Source organism: Mustela nigripes, chromosome 6 (assembly GCF_022355385.1).
Source record: "Mustela nigripes isolate SB6536 chromosome 6, MUSNIG.SB6536, whole genome shotgun sequence".
In the NCBI taxonomy this organism is placed as follows: domain Eukaryota; kingdom Metazoa; phylum Chordata; class Mammalia; order Carnivora; family Mustelidae; genus Mustela; species Mustela nigripes.
In genome coordinates this window covers 102,823,644-102,847,973 of record NC_081562.1, presented here as the reverse complement: position 1 = coordinate 102,847,973, position 24,330 = coordinate 102,823,644, and the positions used below count along the sequence as shown (strand labels likewise).

Here is a 24,330-nt window from a genome sequence, read left to right as displayed (position 1 = left end):
ACAGAGAAAAGAACTCTTCCAGGTCTGTGGAGGGGCAATGTTTATAGGACATCTTTCTCTACAGTGTTTAATTCTCCTTCTGTAATGGAAGGAAGACCTATTTATTCCAAAATGGTTACTTTGGCACAATGGTTTATTTGGGCCAGAAATAAAACAGAATCACTTATCCCTTCTGCCTTTTATTTCAGAAATACTGTGGAGGGATGAACTTTATAAGCAGAGGCGATGTTAAAAAACAAAAACAGGAGAAATTTTAAAACAATAATCTGCCTTTGGAAAGTCTTAACGTTTTATGTGATTAAAGAAATAAGGCATTTGATCTTTAGTCCTGTATTTGTCCTGATTCCTGTCCCTCCCCCTTCTCTGTGGTGCAGAGGACTTGGTATTCAGACTCTTGGATGCAGTCAGAAGACAGTCTGGGGTTGTCAGAAGATCATTCCAAGGCAGGTTAAAATAGCAAACATTGCACTAAATTCTTTTCCATTTGTTACGGAAAAAGGCTAGCTGGTGAAAACTAACTGTAGGCTTGAGCTGATGTAAATTTGAATACAAATGTGTATTTGTATATAATTGTGATGTAAAGGCCTCCTGGGCATCTTTGCTTCCTGTGTTTGGGGAGTTGTCAGGTAGAGATTAAAGAACGAATTCTAGGGGCACCAGCTTCAGAAAGAGAAGTGGGTTCATTATCTTGGTGTCCTGCTACAAGGTCTCATAGGGCAGTAACACTGTCTGTGTCCAGTACATCGCAAATGATTCACTGGGACATTGACGTGGTTAACTCTGTGGGTATTTGCCAAATACAAAATTCTCTCCTTAAAACACTTCTGAACTCGAGTGATCAGAAATTCAGTGTTGATAAAAAATTTTCCTTGCTTTCAGTAATGCTGTCAATCAAAATTGCTGAGTCCATTTATGAATGGCAAAGACTGACTTTTAAAATTCTGACACTCTATTTGAATTCAGTATTGTGGTCTCTGGATTTTCACAATGCTGCCCTCCCATAATCCCTTTCGTTATCATATTCTGACATGATTTCACCGAGTAATACAGAAAGGAAAAAGCTAACAGAAGCTGAGATAAATTTTATTTTTCTTTCAAACAGAAGAAAGATAAAAGGTGGGGTTACACTTTTATAAATATCTATAAATATTGAGCGATAAGCAAATTTTCCAAATAAATAAATAAATATTGCCACATGCTAAGGAACGTAGGAAATTGTGGGGACTACCCCGGCTCTGCCAAAGGAAGAACCCCTAATAAATGGTATTGCGTGTATAAGACTATGACCAGTTTTCTGCCAAAGTCTTTTCCGGGATTTTATGTCTAGTTATCAGTATGGGGGAGCTTCCAAAAGCTTATAGACAGTGTAATATCTCTAACAGGAAATGAAAACTATGGAGAAAATATTTGCCATGCACTGCTATATGGGAGCATACACAGTTTTAGTGTTTCAGAATAGGAACCAGTCCTTAAAGTTCAGTTTAAAACCATCAAATGAAAACAGTTGTCCAATATTTCAGAAGTAAAAAGAACAGATTTGTTTCTCAGGCTGGGTGCATGATGGCAGTGGGAAAAAGCAAGGTGATGCGAAGAAGCTGTTGCTAGATAGCATTCTGCTCTGTGGGTGGCCATCTAACAGAGGTAGGAACATGGGACCCCCTCTTCCCCTCCATAGGAAGACTCTTGAGTCAGGTGGTAAGGCTAGGTAGAGGGAGGCTGAGCATCAGGCCCACCTGGCTGGTGCCTCAGCTGTTGGGTAAGTGAGGTTTGGTTTTCACGGGACCAAAAACTGTCTTCATGTAATGCCCCCAGAATTTGCAAGTGGCCAAGACTGGAACATGTCAGCCCAGGAGGGTTTACCTCTGGAGCCAGCGCTGGAGAGCGATAAGCAGAGCATAGAGAAGAACTGACAGTGTTGTCTTTGGGTAACTCCTACATTTTGATCCCCTGATTATTGGACTTCTTTTCCCCTGAGTCCTTGATGCCACTTCACTTCCACAGAAAACGGAACCCAAGAGCAATCCCATTGTCATTGCGAGACTCCCTCCCTGTGTCAGTTTGGTAGTTAATCCTGAATGCAATACTACTCAGCTGGGAAGTAGGCTTCATAAATGCCTCAGAGGGGAATTTGAATTTATTTCCATTTAAAAATTTATTTCAAAAAAAAAAAATTCCATTTCCTAGCAGGGGAGATTTTCATGAGCCAATGCCAAAGCTCTTCCCCTGGCCAAATTCACTAAAGCCCAAGACAGGGCCCATAGACAGGGTTATATCACGGTCTGCTTGGGAGCAGGCAGGGTCCTTCTCGTCCCTTCCGCTCTGGCTCCACAGAAGGGGAGAGAGCCTGGCAAGAGGGGCCGCTCCACAAGGAGGTTGAATTTTCTAGCTTGATTTCTTGATGCCTCGGTCATCCCAGCGTTCTAGTTCCCTTTTGACGAGCCTACTACCCATCTTTCTGACAGCTCTTCTCCAGAGATGCTCAAGGAAGAGAAAAGCCTTGAGGTTAGGATTTTACCAGTTTGCCCAGGTCAGCTGTTAATGGCCTAGTCAAGGTTGCAGACTCAATGCCAACAGGGTCGGGGCTGGTGCCACAAACGTCAGGAGAAGTTGGAGATGCTGCTGGCGTTGGCTTTTCCTTCACCTTCGAGGTGGTGAGCTCACTAAGCCTGTGTTTGGGTTTTAATGCTGGACTGATGGAAAGGAGAGGCATAGGGAAGAGGAACTGCCCGGGGTGTTGGGGGGATGGGTGGTGGTGGGGTGGGAATCCCTCGCTCCTTCAGGAAGACGAAACTTCTAGTTTTATCTTTCTGGGCTTCAGAGTTCGGACAGTGGCATAGGCGGGGTGGGGAAGGCGGTGAAACTGCCATGACTCAGGCCTTAAAGGTACATTCTCGGGGGACCTCCTGGCGCTAACTGCCCGCTCCACCCCCACCTTCCCTTTCCCTGCACTGCGGAGGGCGCGGGTCCCTCTGAAGACAGTTTGGTTTTCTGAAAGGCGGCTGGGAAAGGATTCCTTTCTGGTTTCCCTAGATGAACTTGGGGAGGGGGCGGCACCTGTCCACGCCCATCCCCCCCGCGTGCACGTTCACCCGGTTGCCTCTGAGCACCCCTAACGGGTCGCTGGCCACCACACTGTTGTCCTCGGCGCTCGGGAGCTCCTGGGAGCAGGAGGCCGGGGCCGGGGTCATGCGGGGCCGGGGCTTCAGCACGTTCAACGGGTCGTGCTCCATGTCCTCGGCGCTGCGCGTGTGCCGCCGCGGCCTGGGGGTGTTGAAGTGGATGAGGGGGATCTCATTCCTCCGGGACAGAAACTGGGAGTAGGGCGGCGGGTTGGTGCCCGGCAGGAAGGCCCTCTTGGCTTGGCCCAGGCTGACGAGGAAGCGGTGCTGCGGGGAGTGGTACACGTCGTAGCCGTTTTCCAGTGTCCGCTGTCGGAACCTGCAGCTCTCGGGGCTGAAGAGGTGCTGAAAGGGAAGGCGGTGGGGTGAGCGCCCCGCGGACCCCCGGCCTCGTGCTCCGCCCCCGGACCGCACCAGCCCCTCCGGGGTGGGGGTGCTGGGCCTGGCTTAGCCCTCCCTCCGGGGCTCCATCAGGGGCCGTCCTTAACCCCTCGCTCCCTTCTGCGGGGGAGATCTGGCCTGCGCTTTCCAGCTTTCCAGTTCCCAAGCAGGCAGCACGGCTGGGAACTGCAGGGAGCTGCGGCAGCGTCCCCCACAGCTCCCGAGCCCACAGCTCCCGAGCCCGGGCCCTCCCGCCCTGCACTCGCTGGCTTGGTTGTGGGCTGGCCACCGCAGGCAGCCCTTTATCCAGCTTGTGGAGGAACGGCCAGCTTCAGTACGACCCGGGCCCTCCCGCCTCTGCCTTTGGCTGGAAGTTGGCTTGGGTCTGTCTCCTTGCCTGGAGAAAGGAGGGGGTATAGGATTTTTAGGGTCAGACATAACAGAGGGTACTCACACTGAGATGATGTCCTTTGGGATTTGGGGCTGGGAACTCTGGCAACAGATGACTAGGTTTGAACCCTCACTCTGCCACTAACTAGTACTGGGTTTTACCGAAAGCCTTCTAGGACCCTGCGCATGTTGTTTCCGTTAATCCTCAAACTCCACGGTGTTTTTACAGAGGAGGACTATCTATATGCCTAAGTGTGGTCCAGAGAGATTTTAATTGAATGCCTATATTGTTCCACAAAGAGTTGTCTACTTGTGGCCAGATACTGTAGTGGGTGCTGGGACATGGCAACAAGCCAAGCAGGAAATCATTGCTGTCATGGTATTTCTAGTGGGTCTGACTGGTGGGAAGAGGTTCCTGAGATGAGCAGTCCTCCTACTGTATGACCTCAAAATCCTTTGGACTATGCCTGCAACCTGTGATTTGGGAAATCCTATGCTTACCAATCTGAATGACCAGCGACCACAGTTAAGGCAGAGATCATTCATGAGAAGTCTTCATTTTTTTCCTATTTTTTTAACGATTTTATTTGTTTATTTGACAGAGAGAGAGGGAATGAGCACAGCAGGAGTGTGGTGGCAGGCAGAGGGAGAGGGAGAAGCAGACTCCTTGCTGAACAAGGAACCAGATGAGGGACTCGATCCCAGGACTCTGGGATCATGATCTGAGCCAAAGGCACGTCCCCAACTGACTGAGCCACCCAGGTGTCCCCATGACAGATCTTTAACTGGAGGGAGATCCCAATTTACTTCTTCCAGGTGAGGAAACTGATGTGGAGAAAAGTGAGGGAACCAGCCTGAGGTCAAGAAGGTGTAGTAAAAGAATCGGGAAGACACGCATGGCTTCTCACTAGAGGACCCACGTATAAGGTGCTGTGTAGATAGATGCATGGATGGGTGCCCGTAGGCGATCAGAACTCGAGGCTAAGAGAACCAGAACTCCAGAACCAGACTAGCTGGGGTTCAAGCCCCAGCTGCATAAACCTGAACATCTACTACTTAGATCGACTAAATCACTCCGTAAAAACATCACCAAGCACTGCCAGTGGAATCTTTCTAAGATTTTATGTTCTGGGGAAGAAACGGATTATCTTTAAATGGTGGCCAGCCCAAAAAAGAAACTCACGGATCCAAAGATGTTGCCTCGGAAGTCCATACACAGGTACCGCCTGCTCATCACACCTGTGATCACCACAAAGCCGGCATCCTCTGATCTGATCATCAGGGCGCCTACGGAGAAAATCATCGAGGTCAAAACCTGGCTGCGTGTCCCATTCCTAGTGCCCTTCCTGAAAATGCACCTGCCTGAAACCTTCCTGGGTGGATTCTCAGAGTGCTGATTTCACTTCACCCTCCCTTGTCCTTACTTGTTCAGCTTCATTTCTTCTGATTCCCCCCTTGCAAACTCCCACCCCCCCCACCCCCCATGTGCCCCTACTTCCACCTCATGTCTGTACGGAGCACTCTGAACTCCCAGCATTCTCTCCTCCGTGCCGGACACATGTTTCCCTCTCCCCTGTTCTGTCTCTACTTCCCCCATTGCCTGGCTAATGCCTCTTCATGTCTGTGGCCGTCATCACGCTCTCACAAGCCTTCTGGGCTTTTGGGATTTTTAAATCGACACCGAGATGTCCTTCGAGGATCCGGCTTGTAAATAAAGCCTGACGTTCACTGAGGGATCTGCACGGTAGTCCGTGATCCCTCACCCACCACCCGTTATGAACCCAGAACTGCGAGAGAATTGATCTCCCCCTCCCTTCTCTGCTTATTGAAGTCTCTCATCCTTCCAGGCCAGGCTCAGATGTCACTTGCTATGAAGAGTTTCCTAATCTCCCTATTCAGAATGAATGCCCTCACCTGCATTACAGAGTGTATGTCACTCACCTGACCTTGACCAAGTTCAGGTTATCTAGGGCCTCCCCTAGAGTGAGCTCCCTGGGAGGAGAGGGCTTATTTCTCTGTGTCTATTAGATACTACAGATGCACAGTATTTCTTCTTGGATCTTTACTGCTACTCTCTGTCCTCTTCTTGCTTGGCGGTGTCCACTCCAGGGCAGTCCCTCATGGTCTTTCAGTGTCCCCACTCAACAAACAGTCTCCAACAAGGGCCTAAACCCCACACATACTGCCCACACTTTAAATAATCAGTAACTGCCTGCCCTCACATAATTGTAACAATTGCAATGCGTTGTACCAAGGACCAGTTAAACTCTAAAGCTGTTTTGTGGCAAGACTATCATTCAGCAAGAGTTCCACCCCAAAGGCTGCTTAATTACCTGACATTTTCTGCTAAAAATCATTTAAGTCTTTAAAGTCACTTGCATTTACTTACCACAGAATTTCCATATGCATCTCCTTTAGCCTCACAACCCCCCCGGCAGCTGTTTGAACTTCTATTTTAGAAATGTAGTATGGAGAGGTTGAAAATGCCCGGGATCTGTGCTCAGGAAGTGGGATGACTTACACCTGGGTCTCCCCCCTTTCCCTGAGTAGGCTCAACTCTGAGGAGAGTAGCAGACAATACTTAGACACCAGCTGAGGATAGAGCTTCGTTTGGACTAAAATTGGAATGATTTGGGACAGAGGGAATGAGGGCGGGAGCAAGCCCAGAAAGACAAGAAAGCAAGAAGACCAAGGAGAAACATTAATTTGTTCCCATGTTTGGCTACGGGTCAGCCTTGAGGGAGGCTTCTGGAAGTGGGGTGGAGTATAGGAGGTGCAGAGGTTATTTAAATTGCCCCATGATGAGGTCTGCCTACGGGTCTCAAATATATGGCTAATCGTAGGACAAACTCTGAGAGAAACAAAGAAATGTGTAAAAATAAGTTTCTGTTCTGATGAATTTTCAGCCTAACTGGGAAAAAATTACACATAGTCACTGGTTTTGAGTGGTTGCACTTAGGTACTTTACAGATTTTAAATTCTCCAAACAACTGTGATCTGGTTAGTCTTACTAGTATTAACATGGGTGGCAGCAGCATCCCCATTTATGTGCAGAGGGAACAAGGACAGGATTTAAAGTCGGGACAGCCACTCTAACATCATCTTCCTACAACCCAGCGATCACCTCCCACAGAAACCATCCCCAGCCTGAGGAGACAAAACCTAGTGCCAAGATCCGTGGCGCAACCCGTGAGAATCCCAAGTCACACTGCCCCTGAGAGGGTCAGGGAAGGGGCACTGAGCCAGGAACCAGGCCACATGGATTCTGGTCCCAGTTATGCCACTTTCTAACTCAGTAGCCTTGGACAAGTCATTGTTCCAGCCTCGGGTTCCTCAGCTGCGTAAAGAGGGTGATAGTAACTGGCCTGGGGACTTTACAGGGTTCTGATCAGAAATGAACACAATGGTGGTTGGAAAAGTGACTTTTTTCAGGGAGCACGGAGCAAATGGAAGGCATTAGGTAGCACGCGCTGGCCTGCCATTTGCGGCAAGCCCAGACTTCAGCAGCCACGCGGGCCTGGTGCTCAGGGTCAGCGTGGGCCCTGTGCGAGCCACGTGATCTCCTGGGCTCTGGGGGCGGTCCCAGTAGCAAACAGCCTGGAGGGGAAACTTGAGCAGCTGCTACAGATGATGCACAGTCTTGAGTCAAACCAATAGGAACCAATGAGAAAGGGCAGAAAAGGGAAGAGACAGGTGGCCTTCCCTTCGCCTGTGCGGAAGGCATGTTTCCACAGGCCGCGGAGGTTCTAGGGCAGAATCTGGCAGAAAGAAGGCACGACAACCTGTTGCAGCCAGGTGGGCCTAATGGACTGGCCTGTGATCCCAAAAGAAGCATGGGGTTGGGGTCAAGGTGTCCTCTAGGTGACCTTAGCCAATGTAGTTCCTTAACCTTTGTTTTTCAGAGGTAGTGGGATTATTGACCTCGTTTGGTCATCTTGAGGGTGTAACGAGATAATATTTTTCTCCACAATAAAAACACTTTCTAAAATGTTAGTAATTTTATTATTGCCACTTGCCTCCACTCTGCTCTAGAAGTGGGAAATTATTGGAGCACCTGGGTGGCTCAGTTGGTTGACAGTCCAGCTCTTGATTTGGGTTCAGGTCATGATCTCAGGATCCTGGGATTTGTGCCCAGCAGGGACTCTGCTTGAGGATTCTCTCCCTTTCCCTCTTCTTCTGCTCCTCCCCTTATGCTCTCTCTCTATCAAATAAATAATAAATCTTTAAAAAAAAAATAGTAGGGGCGCCTGGGTGGCTCAGTGGGTTAAAGCCTCTGCCTTCGACTCAGGTCATGATCCCAGGGTCCTGGGATGGAGCCCCACATAGGGCTCTCTGCTCAGCAGGGAGCCTGCTTCCCCCTCTCTCTTTGCCTGCCTCTCTGACTACTTGTGATCTCTGTCTGTCCAATAAATAAATAAAATCTTAAAAAAAAAAAAAGAATTTACCAAAAAAAAAAATAGACAATGATTGGCTCTGTTCTATTCTCATGCTGGTAAATGATGATGGTGGATGTAAAGTGCTTCGAGCTCCTGGAAAGAAAGATACTATTTTGCAAGATTAAAGAGCCCCAGGATAATTCAGCTTCAAGTAGAGAGAGCACCAGTGGGGAAAATGGAAGAAGGAAAAATATCAGGATCTTGGACATGGTATTAACCACAGGTAATAGGCATCTCTTCTGCTGTTTTCAATGAAACGGGGATGGTGGGGAGTGGGCGGGTGGCCTTCTTCATAGCAGGATCAGAGACACAGATATCAGAGAGGCTCTCTGACTTCAGTGCTGTGAGCCCCAAAGGAGGTTATAGAATCTTACAGGCAGGTAATTTCACAACGACTGACAACCCAAAGATGGGTTGGGCACTCAGCTATTAATCAAGAATTGCCTAAAGCACAATGATCAAATGAACCATATTTCACCAGCAAGGTATAATTAATTAGGAGGAATAAAACACCACACACCCTCCATCAGTGTAAGCATATCCTCCACCAGTCTGTGAATGACTTGTGCTACTTATCTGCACGCCTCAGTGTTTCCTTTTTCCGTTTTAGCTAACTTTTGACCTTTGTATATACATTTATTTGGGTAATGACACAATGACTGATTTGAATAGTATTAAGGTTTATGTAAAGTAGGACGAGTAAGTCTCCTTCCCCCCAGCAAGACCCCCCAACCCGAGTTGCCCTCTGCTGGTTTGTGTTGATTTCTAGAGACATAATGCTTGGCTATTGTCTACATCTGACAAAATAAAATCATTCCTAACCAAAAAAAAAAAAAAAAAAAAAAAAAAGGTCTGAAATAATTTCCCTTCATTTTGCTTCTTCTCAATCACTTTAATTCACTCCCCACTGGAATGAGTGCCTCCTCTGAGCCAGATGCCAGTAGATATTTGAGGAAAGAGTTCTCCAGCTCAGGCTGCTGGCTGAAGGCAGAGCACTCACACTGTTCCACACACAGCTCACCAGAGCCGTCTCGCACTCTCTCCATCATGCTCAAGGACGGGTCTTTGAGGGTTTCTTTCAGTAAAAGCTTTTGTTAACTATCTCTTGAATAAAATGAGCAACACTTTGTATGCACCAAGTGTATCCATATTTAGTGCAGGTTTTTGCCATTCAACTCCAACCTGGTTTCCCAAATGTTGTCTCCCGAACCCTACTGCATCCCCTGGAGTTCTGGAAAGTGCCTGGTACTTGCAGAGAACTTTGCTCCCTCCTCTCATCTCCCGTCATCATCCACTGAGCACTTGAAGAGGTAGGCACGGCTGGCTTTCCCTGCGGATGTATCTTGCTACAGTTTTAAGGACCTTTGATTCCACACAGCAAGGTCACAGAAAATTATCAATTAATTCAGTACAACAATAAGGGCAAATCATTATTCCCATAAGAAGTTTCCTTTAATGAAACAGAGACTGTGATTACTCTGTCATTCCTTCCATTTGCTCTAGGTTGAATCAGCTTTCATTCTTCTGTATCCTCGGCGTAACTTTGACCCATTGTTCTGAAGTAGAAGACCTTGTCTTTTTCCATACTTATCCCCCTCTTACCACAGAATCCCCTATGTAGGGGCTCACGAAGGCACCCTCATTTGAATCGCAGCTAACTGATCAGCTGTGGACTGTGATCCAGCTTGTCACAAACCTAAACCTTAAAATCATTCGGTGGCCTCATGTTGCCAAGCAGTTCCCAACTAGCTCAATCTGCCACTGAGTGGAAATTTCAGCTCCACAGAGAGGAATCACCAACCGATAGCAAACTGGGTACCTCTGAAGCCCCCAGGAAACATGCTGGGAGCATGGATGCATGGACGGTTCATGGGCTTGGTCAGACCCATCAAGACAACACACCTGGACAGTCTGTCTTTAGCACATCTTTCCTGAGAAGTTTTATCAGACCAGAATATTGGAAACTCAGAGTTGGAAAGAGCCCCTGAATTCATCTATCCCAATCCTAGGTCTGATACAGGAATCTTCTCTGTAACCTCCATTGTTAGCCCTGTCCAAAGTTTATGAGCCAAACTCAGTGTCAATGACCTATCTGGTTTTTCCCCCTCTCAGCTTCCTTGCCTTTCTTTCTGTACATTTTTGGACTCTTTGGATAGGACAAAGTGAGAGTGGCTGCTATTGTGGGAAGAGGGATTATAGTTAAGACAAATTAATCGTGTTGGAAGAAACAAGTAAATGCTAATTAAGAATCTTCTCCCCGGGGCTAAGCACACATGTGTGCGCGTGCACGTGTGCGTACACACACACACACACACACACACACACACACACACACAATTGGATTCCAGGCAAGAAGCTAGGAGGCTGGAGTAGCACTCTGGTCTAGCCCAAGGCCTCCCCAGATCCCTTGGAGGTGGGTGGATGGAGGAGCTCTCCATCCTTCCCGGCTGGAAAAAAGCCCCTATTGCCCCTACTCACTGTAGATGGTCTGGTGGGGTGTGCCATCCACATGGCCATCCTTGTGGATCTGCAGGTGGTAGCTGTTCCTGGCAGTGGCCGTGTACAGGTGGGTCAGGCCACCCCAGCTGGAGCCGAGCAGCGGGGAGGCGTTGGGATAGGCTCTGACTACCCAGCACAGGACAGAGACCAGGAGCCCAAGACGGGTCACTGACATTGCTCTGAATGGCTGGCTGGAGTTTGAAACCTGACACTGCCTGTGCCTGCCAGGCCTTTTCCTCCTCTTCTTTGTGGGTATCTGGCCTGCGGATCCTAGCTGGATTCCCTCCTTTTTTCCCTCGGACTTTTAAAGGGTAGCCGTGTGACATCAAACAGGAAAAACTGTACTGTCCACATCCTCTGTGTTGTAACCAGCCCGTTGGAAGAGAACGCAGAGCCCTCCAAGGTTCACGGAAGGCACGTTGTTATACGCACGCACACACACACACACAGACACACACACACCCCTCAATTTCATGCCAGCGCTCCAAAAAGTGAATGATGTGTGGGCAAAAGTTATCTACGATTCTGGGTTGTCTGTTGACCTGTCCCACTTCCACCAGGAAATGTGAAGGGAGCCAGCAGTTCTGGAAAAAAAAACAAAAAACCCAGCTTCAGTCCTGCAGTCGACAGACTCCTGTGCAATTAATCTCTCATTGAGTCTACTCATTTTGGTTTTCTCCATCCTTTTAATTCTGATCAGCAACTGTGTATCCGGTGCTTTCTCTGTGCACAGCACCAGGTGGGTGTCTTGAAGGTACAGAAATAATACAGGACACCATCAGGCAGAGAGCACCCTCTGAGATCCTTCTTCATGAAGATACAGGAACTGCAAACAGAGTCCAAAAGCCCAAGTTGTCACCTTGGGAAGATTTCAAAATAGGAAGAAAGGAAACCAAACCTTGAGGTCACTGCTGCTCTAGGAAATTCTGAGGTTTGAGTTCTCGGTTTTCCTAGTTCGGACTGTGTAAGGGCAACTAAGCTGGTATTATGGTCTCTTTAACTGTATGTAGAGTAATTCAGAGACTTCATGGAAATGGGAAGGCTGGCGGCTGAGAACCTGGGAAGGTCCCAGGGGCAGAGCAGCAGGCCAGGGTGTCTCACAGCTCGTGTCTCCTGGGGGGCTGGCTCCTGGGGCTGGACACTTCCTTGCAGACCCTGCTGACAGGTGTGCACTCTGGGAAGCTACGCCGGACGGGGCGGGGGCAGTGCCGTGCCTATAGTCCAATGGGGAGCAACTATTGCAACGCATGCCAGGAAAATACATACACGAGGATACTGCTCCTCTTCTAATTTTCCGCTCACTGAGTGCATGCAGGCATCAGGCTAGACGTCACGGTTGCCAGAAGAGAGAGCTAGGTGATCTCTGCTTCAATGAGGTCATGAGCTCACAGAGGAGGCAGAAACCATAAGTAACCATTGCACAAAGCACAATGGAATGTACAATCATACGGGTGCAGACAAGAGGTGCCGTTTGTTATTCTATATTTGTGCAGGTTTTTAATGGCTTAGAAAACATTTTAAAATGCGAATTTTTACATCTACCAGCTCATCTGAATCTCACTGCAACCCTGTGAGACAGTCCCACTAGACATTACCAATATTTTGATTTTATATACGAAGAAATGGCAATCGTGGATTCATATGTCCAAAGTCACAAAGCAGTTAAGTGGGAGAGCTAGGACAGAATCTCCTGGTTCCCTAGGTTGCTTCTCCAGTAATAATCACAATGACAACTTAACACTTACTGAGAGCTTACTAAGTGCTTTCCTTGTAGTAACTCATGTCATCATCATAATAACCCTTTGAGGAGATGCTGCTACCTCCTTTACACAGATGAGGAAACGGATGCCCATGGTTTGAGTACTGTGCCCCCAAGATGTACAGCCAATATGTGGACTGACATTGGATTTGAATTTGGACAGTCCAGCCCCAGACCGCCTAATGACTTGGCTAGATGTGTAAACCCATACAAGATGTTAGGGCAAAAGGGCTTGGACCCAGGAACTCAGTAAGAGAGTGCAAGTAGCACCAAGGCATCGTAGTGTCCAGTGTTTCTCTAGCAAACACAGGCCTTTGCCCAGGTAGTGCCTCTAAGATATGGGGTGCTGCCTTCCCAGGTTAGGTAGATTATCTAGGACTTACAAGACAGTCTTCTTTAATAATGATCATAGAATGACCCATAAATATAGTACCATATCTTAGCATTCAGAATTGAAATACAAATCATTCAGGAACATTTGCCAGTGGTGAACTCCACATTTCCTTTTCTGGTCGCAAATGTAGGGATGGGAAGTACTGTGAAACAATCAGTGGGTATCAAGAAACTTCCCTGTGCAAAAGAGAAAGGAGGAAGGAGTTCCAGGAATGTTTGCAGAACAAACATCCTTGAAGGCCTTTACTATAACTGAGCAGAAGAAAACCTTGTTTAGTACAAAGCATTGTGTGAAAAGAACTAAATTCCTAGATATGTAAGACATGCTAACAGTAGGGCGCCTGGGTGGCTCAGTCTGTTGAACGTCTGCCTTTGGCTCAGGTCATGATCTCAGGGTCCTGGGATCGAGTCCTTTATCCGGGCCGTCCCTTCTTAGCAGGAAGTCTGCTTCTCCCTCTCCCTCTGCCTCTCCCCGCTGCTTCTTCTCTCTCAAATGTATAAATAAAATCTTTTAAAAATGAAAATATTAATGACATTCAGAAGAGGATGAGAGCACAAAGGGTGGACACTGTGGTCAAAAAAGGGCTTTGAGGGAAGCGGGACTTGAGGGGGCCTTGTAGGATGGACAGAGAATGGCACTTCCTAGCACCTGCCCGAGCGCAGTGGGAAGGCAAAGCAGGTGTCTCGGGAAGTACGTGGTTACTGTTCCTGTGGTACGTGGTACGTTGTTCCTGTGGTGATTGGAGGGGGACCTCCCTGGTGGCTTCAGCTTATGTTTTTAGGAAAGAGAATTGATGTGCCAGCTTAATCCACTTCCAGACTTCCTTCCGAGAAGGAGCCCCAAATACCTACTGGATCTGAAGGCAGAGGACAGTCTAGGACAGTAGGCTTACTTCTGACGGGAATGGGTACAGGGCAGGGAGAAGAAGCACTACCCACTTGGTGACAGCAAAGGAGAGCACAGAATCTCAGAATAATTCTTTCCACTGAGATATGGAAAAATTGAGAGTGGAGGAGAGGATATGCCCATTAGCACACACGGAGCAGAACATACAGCTCCAGGCTGAATTCCCTACCAGTGGGTTCCAAACCTGGAGACCCATTAGAATCACCATAACTACCCCAACGCTAACCTTAAGGCCTACTGAATGTGCAGCCTAACTATTCGCACTTTCCCCCAAATCTACCTGGGAGATACCACCCACCTTGATGTTGATGATACTGAATGACTTTGCAAGGAACAAGAGATGTAAAGAAGATTCCTGTATCAGACCTAGGGTTGGGATAGATGAACTCAGGGGCTCTTTCCAACTCTGAGTTTCTAATATTCTGGTCTGATAAAGCTTCTCAGGAAAAATGTACTTAACATAGACTGTCCAGGTGTTGTTGTCTTGATGGGTCTGACCAAGCCCATGAACCATCCATGCTCCCAGCATGTTTCCTGGGGTCTTCAGAGGTACCCAGTTTGCTATCAGTTGGTGATTCCTCTCTGTGGAGCTGAAATTTCCACTCAGTGGCAGATTGAGCTAGTTGGGAACTGCTTGGCAACATGAGGCCACTGGAATGATTTTAAGGTTTAGGTTTGCGACAAGCTGGATCACAGTCCACAGTTGATCAGTTAGCTGTGATTCAAATGAGGGTCCCTTCATGTGCACCTACATAGGGGATTCTGTGGTAAGAGGGGGGGAGTATGGAAAAGATAAGGTCTTCTACTTCACAAGAATGTGTCAAAAGTACACCGAGGATACAGAAGAATGCAAGCTGATTCAACCTCAAGCAAATGGAAGGAATGACGGAGTAATCACTGTCTCTGTTTCATTAAAGGAAACTTCTTATGGGAATAATGATTTGCCCTTGTTGTTGTACTGAATTAATTGATAATTTTCTGTGACCTTGCTGTGTGGAATCAAAGGTCCTTAAAACTGTAGCAAGATACATCCGCAGGGAAAGCCAGCTGTGCCTACTTCTTCAAGTGCTCAATGGATGATGACGGGAGATAAGAGGAGGGAGCAAAGTTCTCTGCAAGTACCAGGCACTTTCCAGAACTCCAGGGGATGTGGTTCAGGAGACAGGAAGTTCAGGAGACAACATTTGGGAGACCAGATTGGAGTCTAATGGCAAAAATCTGCACTGAATCTGGATACATTTAATGCATCCAAAGCATCACTTTGAGTCCCAACAATGCACTGAAATTAGTACAAAAAGACCAAGCCCTGCCTTCAGTGACCTACTCAATTTTCCACTTCCTTTCAGGATTTCCAGCCTAAATATGCAGGGTAAGATGTAAAGGAGTCTCTCTAGGGGATTTTAGTTATGAACACTAAATCAGTACACCATGCCCCCGAGCAGCCTTTTCCTAGATCCTGGTATGTGTGACATCTCTTTAGAAGCTTCAGAGGGTGAGAGGAGAGTCCAGGATAAGTTGGCTCCTGCTCTTTGCACCTAGAGGGGATCAAGGTGAAGGAAAGAACAGGAGCTGGGTCCCAAGGTGGCTCACTGTTTTCTTTTCTGTTTGACACTCTGTCTAAAAGCTCCATCTACAGATGGTAGGATTACAGACCCCTGCTCACTCACTATTCCTGCCTCTTCATAGCTTTGTTTCCATCATTCACTGTCTTCACTCCCTGGGCCCAGGGAGGTGGATTTCTAAGCCATCCTGGACAAATAGTGGTTTCTTCTCTTCTCAAAGTTGTCTGGGGAAGGTGCTCCAACCTTCCTGAAAATGCCACTCCTGTATCTTGTTTTCCTGACAGTTAAAACATGCTTCCTGGGTGCCTGGATGGCTCAGTGGGTTAAGCCTCTGCCTTTGGCTCAGATCATGGTCTTGCGGTCCTGGGATTGAATCTCTCATTGGGCTCTCTGGTTGGCAGGGAGCCTGCTACCTCCTCCTCTCTCTCTCTCTGCATGCCTCTCTACCACTTGTGATCTCTGTCTGTCAAATAAATAAATAAAATCTTTAAAAAAAGTTTTCTTTCTAAAAAAACGAACAAACAAAAAAACACCCAAAACAAACATGCTTCCTTAGAAGTTTGAGAGGGCAAGAGGAAGGCTATGGGTAAGTCAGTTCCCGTTCTTTGCACCTAGAGGGTGCAGATTCTCTCTTGTCCTAATGTATTCATTCAATCAACACATAACTATTTATAGAAAGCCAATTTTATGGCTAGTGTTTTGTAGAAAATCTTTATGGAAGCCTAAGAATGGGAAAAAAAAGTATATAGTCTTGCTCTTCCAGGAGCCTACAACACATTGAGCAGAATATAGTTTGCATTTGTCCAGCAACTCACAACCTATAACCTGCACATTCCTATCTAGTACCCCACTGGATGCTTGAAACAGTCCTGTGAGGTGGGCCAGCAGGTCACCACAGGAACTTAACTACCTCTTAGTCCAGAACTTGTATGTCCCATGAGGTCAATCTTTTCCCCTTCTCTTCTTTCCCTCCGAACGACTTGTTTAAGTTTCCCCTCTCCCAAACAAAATTTCCAGCCTTTAAGATTTTATTTATTTATTTGACAGAGAGAAATCACAAGTAGATGGAGAGGCAGGCAGAGAGAGAGGGAAGCAGGCTCCCCACTGAGCAGAGAGCCCGATGCGGGACTCGATCCCAGGACCCTGAGATCATGACCTGAGCTGAAGGCAGTGGCTTAACCCACTGAGCCACCAAGGCGCCCCCCCCTTTTTTTTAAGATTTTATTTATTTATTTGGCAGAGAGAAATCACAAGTAGATGGAGAGGCAGGCAGAGAGAGAGTTGTTGGTTTTTTTTTTTTTTTTTTAAATCATGGTAGCTTTTCCTAAATAAAGGCACCTGGGAAGATGTGTCTTCAGGACAGGCCTTTTTCCAAGGAAGCCTAGGACTGAAGCCTAGCACTCAGAAGTAAAACACCAAAACGTGGAAAAGAGTTCAAATCCATATGAAATGTTAGGTGCTTCTCTAGAAGGTTTAGCTGGCAATGGCTTTCACTTTTGCCACTTGGGCCAGTGAAACCCACAAGCGGGTCTTGTAAATTCATAAATATTGACCCTGATGGTCCAGTAATGACTGTTGATGAGAAGGGTAGGCACCTGAGTGCTAGATACTCAACCCTTTTGAAAAGGGTTAAGAAAGTCAATTATCATATGGGTTCACTTACTTGTGAAACATAAGGAATAACATGGAGGACATTAGGAGAAGAAAAGGAAAAGTGAAAGGGGAGTGGAAATCGGAGGGGGAGATGAACCATGAGAGACTGTGGACTCTGAGAAACAGACTGAGGGTTTTAGAGGGGAGGGGGGTGGGGGGATGGGTGAGCCTGGTGGTGGGTGTTAAGGAGGGCACGGATTGCATGGAGCATCGGCTGTGGTACATAAACAATGAATCTTGGAACACTACAACAAAAACTAATGATGTATGGTGACTAACATAACATGATAAAAATTTTTTAAAAAGAAAAGGGTTCAATTTTCAAACGCATAACATTAAATTTTACCACCTATTCTGAACTTATTTCACAATGTAAAAGTGTTTTGTTTTGTATAAATAGCCAATGTTTGAGAGTATTTAATTAAAACATAAGCATATATTTAACTTAAAATATGCCTTCAAATGGAACTGAAGGGGATTATGCCAAGTGAAATAAGTCAAGCAGAGCAACACAATTATCCTATGGTTTCACTCATATGTGGAACATAAGGGATAGTCCAGAGAAGCACGGGGAAAGAAGGGAAAACTGAGGGGGAAGAATTTGGGAGGGAGACAAACCATGAGAGACTGTGGACCCTGGGAAAGAAACTGAGGGTTACAGAAGGGAGGAGTGGGGGATGGGTATTAGGGAGAACACATGTTATCATGAGCACTGGTTGTTATATGCAACTAATGAATCATTGAATATTACATCAAAAACTTAAAAAAAGAAAAAAAGAAATTCTTAGTCCTACAATTTGGCACAAATACCTCCAAATAATTTGACACTTGATTTAGCAACAAAATAAGTTTAACTTGCTTTTACTATAATATTTGTTATTAAACTTCTATTTGTTTACCAGAAAATATCAATCAATCAATCAAATATGCTTCCATTAAGCGTATCTGAGTGCTCGTTTACTTAGAGGTTTGAAGTTTTCCGAGAGTGTAAGACACCATACTGAGTATGAGAATTCTGAAGATAGAAGAATGGGAAGAGAGACCTCAGAGACAGTGATGGAAGGTATACTGGGGATGAGAAGGATCAGGATTGGTACTGCCAGGGACATCCCTAAGAGCAAAGGTTTTCCATGGTGAGTCGGACCCTTCAGGCTACGAGGGCTCAGAACTGAGTGCCTGCAGTTGGTGCCGGCTGTGCTGTCCTTGTGGGTGGGAGTCCCATGGCACCCCCGGTGAGCCGCTGCACAGTGAGGGGAGCTGGGCCCCAGGAGGGCACACAAAGCCAAGATCTGGACCACTGGGGATCTTTAGGGCACTGAAACTACTCTGTGTGTTACTGTAATGGTGGGTACATGACATGACGCCTTTGCCAAAATGCCTTTGCCCATAGAATGCACAACATAAAGCTTGTGGGCCCTGATGTAAATACACTTTGGACTTTGGTTTGTAATTACGTATCAGTTTGGTTCCGCAATCATAACAAATGTACCACCCTAATGCCAGATGCTGATGATAGGGAAAATTGTGTGCAGGAAGGGAGAGGAGAGAGGAAAGTATATGCGAACTCCCTGTACTTTCTGCTTCATTTTTCTGTTAACTTGTAACTGCTCTAAAAAAAAGCATATTTTATTTTATTTTTTAAGATTCATCTATTTGAGAGCGAGAGAGAGAGAGAGAAGGGAGGGCAAGAGAATATCAAACTGACTCCCCGTGGAGTGTGCAGCCTGACGTGGGGCTCAATCCCACAATCCTGAACTCATGACCTGAGCCAAAATCAAGAGTTGGTCGCTCAACCAGCTGAGCCAACCGGGAATCCCCATGAAAAGTATGTTTTAAAAAATGGCCTGCGGTGGTGTTTGCCTCAACAGGTGTTAAAATTTAATCATTGTCTGGAAGGATTCATTTCAGGATCAGATCAATGAAATGCACTAAAACAGGAAGTACTGCCCTGCACATGGCTCATGAGTTACCTTCCGTTCCTTTAAATAAGACATAAGCAAATCTCTCAGCCACCCCTGTTCCACCAAGCGGCTCCCCATCAGAATCCAAACTCATTTCTTTTTAAATCTGTACATGCAACCTCATGGACATCACTTCCTTTCTCTGCACCCAAGTTTCTCCAGCTGGAAACTGGGGAGGTGGGGTGTGCAATGCTGGGAGTTTCTCTGGAGAAGGTCACTGCGTGTCTTCCAGTCGCTACCCCTTTTCAAACTATGTGCTTTGTCACCTGCTACACGCGATCGTCTACCTGTGCATGGGGTTGGGAGGGGCTTACATTCTCTGGAGCCAGACTCATTTCTCTCCCCCTGCCTTGCTTATCATGTCCACACTGGATTAAGGATAAACTTAATGGAGGAAAGTGCCTTTCATCTAATATTGACTATCACATAGATGATAATATATATTTTATAATTTGATAGTTAGGTCACTCTAACAGCAGCCTCAGCCTGACCGATATACTCAAGTGTAAATCTAAATATATAAATAGAATCCTCATTATACATTTCAAAATGAAATACACCTTCCTCTGTAAGATTACCAAATCCACGCCATGCTGCCTTGCCCTTGGTACCATAACAAGAAGCTTACACAGCATGACTGAGGGGGTGACAGTGCCTTCGCTGGGGAGTCCCTATGCCCTGGAGGTCAGAGTGCAGCTGGAGACCTGAGGACCCAGGACAAGTGCAACCGTTGCAGCTTCCAGCCCCTTTTCCTTCCCTCCTCTCCTCACCCCTCCTCCCTTCCGCTACTGCCTCTCTTCTTACTGGAAACCCTCCCCCGGCCTCCACCTCTACTGTGGGAGATAAGACAACCCGTGGCCCTGGGCGGGGTGTGGCCCAGCCTGTGTGAACAATTTCAAAAAAAGTTCACTTTGGGTGATAAGAACAGGGTTCTGTTTGTTCCACTGAGAGCAAAGCCAAAGACTTAGGTCAGATGGGGCAGCCCGCGTAGCCGGGGAGCGTGGGAGACACAGCTTTTGAATGGAAGTCTCAGCAAAAAGTCTGTCCCTTTGTAACGCCCTCCCAAATCCTGCACGTTTCACACGTCAAGGGGCCTCCTTGACTCTCTTTCTCTTTCTCATTCCTTGGCCTCCAAGAAAAATCTTTTTTTTTTTTTTTACTTCGTGTTTATTTTAAATAGATCTTTAAAACTTTTCAAAAACACTTTCATAATGGGTATCTCACTTGTCCCCCAAGAAACGGTCTACTTTGTCTATTGCTGCAAGTCTATAGGAGAGCAAGTCTCCCTTCAGCTGGCCAGCTGTCATGGGGTGAAGTTCTTGCCTGAGGGACGGAGTCCCCCAGCTTTTTCCTCCCAGCACAGCCCCACGGGGTTCCTCTTTGTGCCTTTCTCAGTCAGAAGTCCACCCGGAGTTTTTCGAGCTTGAGAGTTTTATGAATTCTGAACCCATTTTTTTTTCCCACATGATTTTCTTCCCCTTCCTCCCTTACTACTTCCCCCTACTTTCCTCTTTATGTGGGTCACAGAAACACAGAACCTCATCATGGGTGTTGGGAACCTTGGAGATCCCCACTATGGCCTGTTTCTACAATGAGGAAAACTGAGGCCTGGGAGGTGACTTGCCCAAGGTCACACGGCCATCTTAGTGGCAGAGCTCAGTGTTGGATCAGGCTCCTGACCCTCAGCAAGACTCTGTTCCACTACCGCACACCTACATTTATTCATTGGATTGAATTGTTGGAAGGGGATCAGGGTTCTAAGGCTGCCTTATGAGTAACAGGGTGGTTCTTTGCATCTCCTTTGCGTAGGCATCTCATGCTTCGCCCGTGCCATTTGCCATATGGGGTGCTGTATAGAGGGTGGGGTGGCTGTGTGTGTCCTCAGAGAGGGGGTGCTATGGAGAGAGAGGAAATTGCATTTGGGCATTGGACGGGCCCTTTGCAAACAGATCCATCTGTCCCTTCACGGTGCTGGCACTGGCTCAAGGATGAGAGAGTTTGGTTTCCCATAGTTTCACTTTCTCCCACCTCAAGGGCATTAATTCCTTTTAGTATTAACAGTGAATGTTTTGGAATCATTCCTTGCACAATTATTTTGTCTCCAGCCCTGGTCTTACCCTTGCTGACTCACGTCATATGGTAAGAAGAGTGGACCTTGGAGGCAGGAGTCAGGGAGCCCGCCTTTGGCAAACTCATCGTCACCTTATGGACCTCATTTCTGTTCTTTGCTGAATAAAGGGATTCAAGTAGAAAAAAAAAACCTTTTTTTTCTAGGTGAAGAAAGAAGGAGCAATGTCTACAGACCTTGGTTATTCTGCCTGCAAGGCTTTGCTAGGTAGCTGTCTTCTGTTACTGTACTCTAGACCTTTGATCAAGACCAGAGGGAAAATAGTGATGCTTCCAAAGTGGGGATTCTGCCCAGAAACGGGGCAATAGAAACTTGAGACTGCAGAGGAGCTGTGTGTGTGTGTGTGTGTGTGTGTGCACGCGCCTGTGAGCATGTTTGTGTACACACACACACACACACACACACACACACACACACAGTCTGCCTGATCTGATTGGTGCTCAAAGGCTGCCCAGAGGAACCCAGTCCACCCTCTCAGGATGCCTGGACCTTGTCACGCAGCCCACGTCGGGGAGCAGACATCCTGGTTCCCACTCACCTCTTCGAGCCTATGACCCGGGCCAGCCCATCATGTCTGGGACTCTGCACATCCGGACCCGTGTTATCTCAGGATCCTGGGACTCTTTGGCTCCCCTGCCCTCCCTCCTCCCCTCCCTGTGGACACGTAGCCACCACACACTTCTCAGAGGTCTATTTCTAGCTGAGGGGCTAGACAGCCCCAGCCTGTCAGGTCAGGCTGTCTGTGTGCTGCAGCTGGGACGAGCGGCCTGACACGTTGTGGGTTCAGCAGAATGCAGGATGTTGGGGCTTCCGGAGGCAGCATCCCCTCAGCCTGCTGGAGGTCACAGTTGCTGAGACGTGGGGGTGGGGGGCAGACAGGATGCTCCGCCTGATGGGGAGGAGGTGGGTGTGTACGGGAGAGCTAACGGGAGCCCAGCCTCACACCTCCAGCCCTTGTCTGGACTCTGGCCCGCCACAGCTCTTCCCCTGGCACGCACCACTGTCTTCAGCCTAGCTCAGAGTTAACGCAGTCAGAGGACTTAGTGGGGTCAGAAATCCAGCTGGGCCCCATCCCAGGCCTGCCATTTTTGTTCAGTGACTGCACCTCCCGGGGCCTGTCTCTCCTCATATGGAAAGAGGAGATAATAATTGTACCTGCCTCATCAGCCCGCTGACAGGATTTAATAACATGGCAAGCACGATAGCCTCACATAGAGGGGCCACGTTGCTCTCCCTGGTATATGGCAAATGGTTCCTGCTGGCGTTGTTCCTCTTCCAAACCCCAGCTCCTGCCACAGCTTCGGGCACTTCCCACGCGGCTCTCGCTTGCTGTCAGAATGCCTCACAGGGCCCTTTCGGAGTCACCGTTACCTCAGAGTTCTTTCTGATGCCTGGCGTATTTTCGGTGCTTGGTTAGTAAGTTTTCACTGAATGGAGGAACGGATTCCTCCTAGCGCCTTGGATGGAAGAACCCTGAAGATGGAATGAAAACAGAAATGAGATTAAAAACAACAACAACAAACCGTGGGTTCAGATCCCAGCTGCACCCCACGTGACCTGAGTAGCTGAGCTGCGACACTCATTCTCAACATCTCTCAGGCTCCTGTCTGTCAGGCAGGGGTAAGGGCTCCTGCCCCATCTCCTTCCCAAAGCTGTCGGGATAGGCGACCAAGAGTGTGACGTTGCCTCAGAAGCAGTGGAAGGCTCTGCAGTTTCCAGGTGGATTACTCTTTGTCTCCAGTTAGTTCGGCTTTCCCACTCCAGGGAGACACATCCGTTCAATTGGGCCCCCTTTTACGGTACCATGTTTTCGGAGCTGAGGTTTGCCTTGGCTGTGCCATAGTCTCCCCTTTCCTTTTCCCTTCTCCCTTCCAAACATGGGGCTCCCTTCCTTCAGAACTGGGACAACTCACCACATAAAGGAAGCCAAACCCACCAGCCTTGTCCAAACCCGAAGACTTTTTTCGACCTATCACTGAAACATTCCTTGTAGAGAGGCATTGGTTAGTACGTAGCCTTTTCCCTTTGGGCTTGTTCTCATATTCTTGAGGAAATCATTCATTCACTATGATTTTATGGCAACCATCTGGGCACCTCTCACTCCCTTACTGTCCTTCAAACAAGGCCACACGGCTTCACTTGGACTTCATCTCAGCTCTGGGAGGGCGGAGACATGTGTTAATACCACCATTTTACAGAAGAGAACATTGAGAGTTATTGGCTGACTCAAGGTCTCCTAGCCAGCCAAAGAGTTGTACCCAGTTCTTTAGTCTTCTCTACATCACAGCTGGGGAACCTCAAAGGCAAGGTGGTATTACCAGGGTACTTTTGATGGGCCATATGGCATGGGAACTCTGACTTGATGTCTTATAGATATGAGGTTTCTAACCTTTGTTTGCCCCGTTACTGGCTGTCATCCTGGAAAAGTTACTTGAACTCTCTGAGCTTAGTTCACATGTCTGTAAAATTGGGATACAGTATCTACCTCATATGCAAAGTACTTGTGACCCACAGTAGGTAATCAACATACCCTTTCATTCCTTGTATTTTCTCAAAGTACCCATCAACCCCTACTAAGTGTATGCACGTTTCTTTTCCTACCCCATAAAGATATTTCAAGGTGAGATTAACTGAATATTTATCCACTTATTCAATGAATATCTATTAAGTGGCTAACACACACTAGACATTGTGCTAGAGTCAGAGATAAACAGGCGAAAAGACATTATCCTTGCTCTTAAGAAGCTCACAGTACAGTGAGGAAAGGCACCTGCTAGAGAGAAAATTACTTAGTGTGATTTGTCCCACGAAGGAGGTATGTTCAAAGGACACTGGGAGGCAGCAGAAAGAGCCTTAGACCTGGCCAGGGAAAGTCACGTTTGACTTCACAGAAGGATCGACAGTTGAGAAGAGATTTGAAGAAGTGCGAATTAGTCCATGGGCAAGGTGTGATAGAAGGTGTGATTTATTTTTTTTTTTTTATAATTTTTTATTTTTTATAAACATGTATTTTTATCCCCAGGGGTACAGGTCTGTGAATCACCAGGTTTACACACTTCACAGCACTCACCAAAGCACATACCCTCCCCAATGTCCATAATACCACCCCCTTCTCCCAAACCCCCTCCCCCCAGCAACCCTC

General features: G+C 47.3%; 1 protein-coding gene across 1 annotated transcript; it reads right to left on the bottom strand.

Moving 5' to 3' along the window:
- Positions 1-1,067: 1,067 nt before the first annotated feature.
- On the bottom strand, positions 1,068-11,055 carry FGF23 (fibroblast growth factor 23). Its single transcript, XM_059404954.1, has 3 exons — positions 10,805-11,055; positions 5,074-5,177; positions 1,068-3,464 (listed from the first exon to the last, which is right to left on the bottom strand). The coding sequence occupies exons 1-3, from the start codon at positions 10,998-11,000 to the stop codon at positions 3,027-3,029; spliced, it is 738 nt and encodes a 245-aa protein (XP_059260937.1). The 5' UTR covers positions 11,001-11,055; the 3' UTR covers positions 1,068-3,026.
- Between the last annotated feature and the right edge of the window lie 13,275 nt (positions 11,056-24,330).

Excerpts from the sequence above, each read along its gene's own strand:
- FGF23 (XM_059404954.1), bottom strand. The coding sequence starts at position 11,000 with ATGTCAGTGACCCGTCTTGGGCTCCTGGTCTCTGTCCTGTGCTGGGTA. Across the intron at positions 5,178-10,804 it reads ACCCCACCAGACCATCTACA|GCGCCCTGATGATCAGATCA; the intron begins GTGAGTAGGGGC and ends TTTTCTCCGTAG. Across the intron at positions 3,465-5,073 it reads GAGGCAACATCTTTGGATCC|CACCTCTTCAGCCCCGAGAG; the intron begins GTGAGTTTCTTT and ends CTTCCCTTTCAG.